At 28.9% G+C, this 5,035-nt stretch overlaps 1 protein-coding gene across 1 annotated transcript; it reads right to left on the bottom strand.

Moving 5' to 3' along the window:
* Nucleotides 1–2,421, bottom strand: LOC131626739 (transcription factor bHLH30-like). The gene is made up of 2 exons (XM_058897573.1): nt 1,849–2,421; nt 1–1,377 (listed from the first exon to the last, which is right to left on the bottom strand). Exons 1-2 carry the CDS (start codon nt 2,059–2,061, stop codon nt 904–906), a joined length of 687 nt encoding a protein of 228 aa, XP_058753556.1. The 5' UTR covers nt 2,062–2,421; the 3' UTR covers nt 1–903.
* Between the last annotated feature and the right edge of the window lie 2,614 nt (nt 2,422–5,035).

The following is a 5,035-nucleotide window of genomic DNA, read 5'->3' as shown; positions in this document are numbered from 1 at the left end:
GGTTCTTTTTAAATCGCATGTGCATATGCCAAATATAATATTGATCTAGTGAATGAGATTTTTTAGTGGTTTTGGCCATAGTGTCTTGAATATATTTTCGAACTTGAAAGTTAGCCTAGGGATCGACTAATACTCTAATAGCCCTTAATAGTAAATTATCCTTTCTTCAAACAATTGCATTGAGGAGGAGGAATTGTGTCCCTCAACTGTGAGTTTCTTAGTTGTTCCAAAGAGCGTCAAATACAACGTGTGAGGGAAGTAGGGCTACTAAACTACAAAATGCATAAAAACAAAAGCAAAATAAAGTGAAAGAGATAAAAATATACAAAATTGCTTGATTTAATTGATTTTTAAATGATTACACAGTCCAATATTTATAAGCAAACATTACATTTGTTGTTAAGATCGTGGTGGCTTACAAAGTTTAATCTTGCTTGGCTATTTACGCGTGTAATGCATAAGTCCCCTTTGTGTGTGGTCGTAGTACCCGATGTTCAATTCAATATTCCATTTTTCAGTGTGTTTTGTTGAATCTACCCATATGTGTGCAACTTTCTTCATATACCATCTTTGGTTAGTGGCACTGTCAACATGGAACATAATAGTAATGCATATATAATTGCTGCTTACAATGTTTTGCATGCTTTACAATCATATTTCTCACATGTTCACTAAATGATACTTTGACCTATTAATACTCAAATGAAGAGAAGTCTTGTTAGCATAAATTTCTCTCTAAACATAGTACAATGTCATAAAACAAGTTCACTCATTGTGTGTTTGGTTAAAAGATTGAAACATCCTTAAATCAGGTATCAACCTACCTATCTACAAAACTTCCCAACACATGTACAACCCAAGATTCACATCACATGTGAATGAATATACCAAAAAAAACAAGTTTTATAAGAAATCTCCAAAAGATGAAGAACTGAATATAGAAATCCTCCTCCTCTTTCTAGTTTCTAAGATATCTTGTGAAACAGAAAACCTATCAAGAACAGACCTAAGAGCTTGATGAACCGATCCAGCGAGAAACTGTCGATACTCAGCATCTTCTAAATTCTGTTCTTTGCAACTAATTATGACAAAGACATTCTTCATTCTTCCGCCCAAAGTTGCAATCTCTGCCCTTATTATCATAAGATGAAGTTCATCAAGTGCTTGTCTTATATCAGACAGTAAACCTGGTTTGTATTCACAACATAGTGATGCTCTAATTGAATAAGGGAAACCATTTAATCCACCTTCTTGTGATTCAACTCTTATCTCATCATTGTCTTTTGGTATCATTAGTCCTTCACTTGCTTGTGCTGCATTTGTTTTTAGCTCTTTCAAATGTGTAATGACTTCAGCTAGTAAAGATGCTTTGTCCAACTAAGTTCAAAAAGTACATAGAGAAATTTAGTAAAGTATAACATTTTGTTTCTGCTACTACATTTGTAAAACATATGTTAACATAACTGGCCTCAGCCTAATTTCTAAATTCTAAAATGATATCTGTATAGCCGTCTCTGAAGGCGTACAAGACAGGTTAGCACCCAGGCTCAAAATTTGACATATAAAAGACCTAATAAAATATTTGTCACAGTTAAACTATCACACTCTATTTGATTTGTTATACTTTAGCCGTTAACCTACACAGAGCCTCCGAAAACTTAAGATTACCCTTGATATTAATATTAGTGTTTGTTCAAAATCCGATGGACAACTACATGCTATCAGATTTCCGTTATAGGACCATTATATTATCTACTTACCAAACTCTACATAATTCATATGACAAAACTTGTTCTAGACATGATCAAAACTAGCACTAAATAAAGTAGAACTAACTAACTAACTAACCTTGTTAGCACCTGGAATAACAGTACGAAGGGTATCAAGATGTGAATTAATTCTTGCTCTTCTTCTCCTCTCAGCTTCACTATGATTCCTCAAAGCTTCAATACTTCTCTCAGGTGAAACACCTTTGCGTTCCAGTTTGACAGATGATTCCACAAGCTCTCCTCTTTCTCTATCCAAAACCAGAGAAGAAGAAGATGAACCATACTCATTCATTGTCGTTACACGGTTTCCAAGAAGAAACAAACAGAAAGAAGATGTAAGGTTTTGGAGAGAGGACAAAAATTGGAGAGACAAGTTTGGAGGAGACAAAGGATGTTTTGTTTGTGAGAAAATAAATGAAATAGAATGATGAAAAGGGAAAGGGTTGTTGTTGTTAATTTGTCATGTTTGGGTTGGAGGGTATTTGGAAAGAAAGATGTGGTGAAAAGTGAAGTGTGTGTCAGATATATGAGATAGTGATGAATGATGATAGTGAGTTTGGTGAGATCCAGAAAGAGAATGGTGAATGTTTCTTCTGTTAAAGATTGCTTATGGTGGGGAACTGCATCCACACACTTTTTATATACTAGACCTTTTCACATTTAAATTAAATCAAGTTTTAAGGATAGTGTATTTATAAATCACATAGACTAATTTCTTGAATTAAGAAAGATTTCAATAGAGAATAAATCTCTCTTAAAAAAATTAATATTTTTACATACTATAGTTAGATTCTAATCCAGTGCTGTTAGAGACTATATAAGTTGAAAGAAATTACCATCTATTTTAACATACTCATTTTTAAATTTATGTAGTACCCATTCATAACAAACTCAAAATACTAAATAAAAAAAATATTTTTTATAAAAATTAATATTTTAATTTTTAATATATTTTTAATGCAATAATTATATATATATATATATATATATATATATATATATATATATATATATATATATATATATATATATATATATATATATTTTAAAATTATCACTTTAATTACTTAAAGAGTGCTCAAAGGATATTGGTTAACATTTCTCTAACTTAAATGCATTTTTTGTCTTTTTTTTTAAATTTTTAAGTTTTAGTCTCTCTAATTTACAACCCAATTTTCTGGTCCTTAAATTTTATCTAGTTAGAATTTTATTAGTCCCCCTTCAATTTTGTATAGTTGATACGATGATTGAGATTAAAAAAATAATTTTAATTATGTGACATTGTTAATTGGTGATTAAAAATATTAAATAAGAAAATAACTCAATAACCAATACCACATAATTATAAATAATTTCTAAATCTCTATCATCACCGCTATGCAAAATTGGAGGAGGGTCAACAAAATTTCGAATGAGATAAAATTTTGGAATCAAAAAATTTTTGAGTGAGATAAAATTTAGGAATCAATAAAATTTTAAGTGAGGTAATCCTTATATCAAAAAATTGACTTCTAAAAATCTATAAATTTCAACCTATATTTTGTAGAAGATTAAGAGCAATCATCATTATAGATTTATTAAAGTGGTCCACCCTATATTTTGCTTTAAAATAGCAAAATGTTTGTACAAATAATAATATTTTTGTCAATTAAAAATTGGAAATGAGTTTAAATTCTATTTTAAAACTATAATCTTTCTTATTCATGCTCAACCTCAAAGCTTTGTTTCTTTTTATGTATAACTCCAACCTTTGATCGATAGAAGAGTCTTTACTAGTTTGGCATTATGAAATTTATTCTATTTTATCAGTCAAACATTCATTGATATTTTTCATCATTTTTATATATTAATTTAATGTCGAATATTTGTGTACATATTTTTATATTTATGACTTATTGACTTTAAGCAAATAGGATATTTTAAGGAGAGACTTTATTTTAAGAATTATTCTAAGAGATTTCATTGTCATATAAATTAAATGATGGGAGCATAATGTCAATAATTTTTTGTTTATTTCTAGCTGGCCAATATGTACTATATAGACCATGCTAGTGAAGTGGATGATCCACATTTATGAAAAAATTATTGAGATTCAAAATGTGAGTGGTTGAATAAATATTAGATTAAAAATAAAAATAAAAATTTAATATACAAGTGAATCATTGTCTTAACATTTTTGATATATAAGGTATCAAGATCTTTTAGATCATGATGATTTAACTCATTAATACTCTCTATAGTCTCTTTTAGAGTTGTTAAAATGAAAAAGTTCTTATGGATAGACCGAATTATCAGGCCCGCAAAATTATAGGGTTTGGGCTTTAAAAAATTTCATATATTTTAGGGCCTTTTTAGCCCAGTCCTGAAAAACCTGTAACTCATTAGGACTAGTCAATATAGGCCGTGGATAGTTCATTAGACCCGCATAATTAAAAAAATTAAAAAATATATATTAATATTTATATTGTCTTATTCTAAATAACATTCATTTTCCCACCTCATTAAATTTTATCTTTATTCTATTCAATTTTTCTCTTTTAAATATTATACATTAATATATTCAATATTCTTTCATCGTATTATTATATTAGTTTTTCAATTATGTTAACTATTCAAGTATTATTTTATACAATTTAGACATATATTGTATTTAGAAACACATTATAGTATTTCTAAGAGATAATATAGTATTTAAAAATGTATTATGTTTAAAATAATATAATTTTTAATTTAATTTATAATAAATAGGCTAAATCACAGTTTTAGTCCCCCTGTTTTGGTATTTTCACGATTTTGGTCCCCCTATTTTCTTTTTAAACAGTTTTAGTCCCTCATCCCAATTTTGTTCATAAACAGTGCATGATCCGTACATGAACAGTACATGACCGTACATGAACACTATATGACCGTACATGAACAGTTGGTTCAAAATTGGGATGGGGGACCAAAACTGTTTAAAAAGAAAATAGGGGGGCCAAAATCGTGAAAATGTCAAAATAGGGGGACCAAAACTGTAATTTAGCCTAATAAATATTATGGAATTTTAATTTTTTTAAATAAAAAAACTCATTTAGTGATAGGAGAATCTGAAATCCATCTAGGGTCGGACTCGAGTAGTAATTCTCGAGCCCATATTACGCAATCAGAACCGACTCATTTAAGACCAGGTAGTCCATTTTAACCGCTCTAATCTCTCCCAACATTATAAATATAAAATGTTTTATAATTTCAGTCTATCAAACTATCTATACTATTATATTATATTA

The sequence above is a fragment of the Vicia villosa genome, unplaced genomic scaffold (assembly GCF_029867415.1).
Source record: "Vicia villosa cultivar HV-30 ecotype Madison, WI unplaced genomic scaffold, Vvil1.0 ctg.000320F_1_1, whole genome shotgun sequence".
Lineage (NCBI taxonomy): Eukaryota > Viridiplantae > Streptophyta > Magnoliopsida > Fabales > Fabaceae > Vicia > Vicia villosa.
This window is presented reverse-complemented; position numbering and strand designations above follow the sequence as displayed.

Excerpts from the sequence above, each read along its gene's own strand:
- LOC131626739 (XM_058897573.1), bottom strand. The coding sequence starts at position 2,061 with ATGAATGAGTATGGTTCATCTTCTTCTTCTCTGGTTTTGGATAGAGAA. Across the intron at positions 1,378-1,848 it reads TTATTCCAGGTGCTAACAAG|TTGGACAAAGCATCTTTACT; the intron begins GTTAGTTAGTTA and ends TTTTGAACTTAG.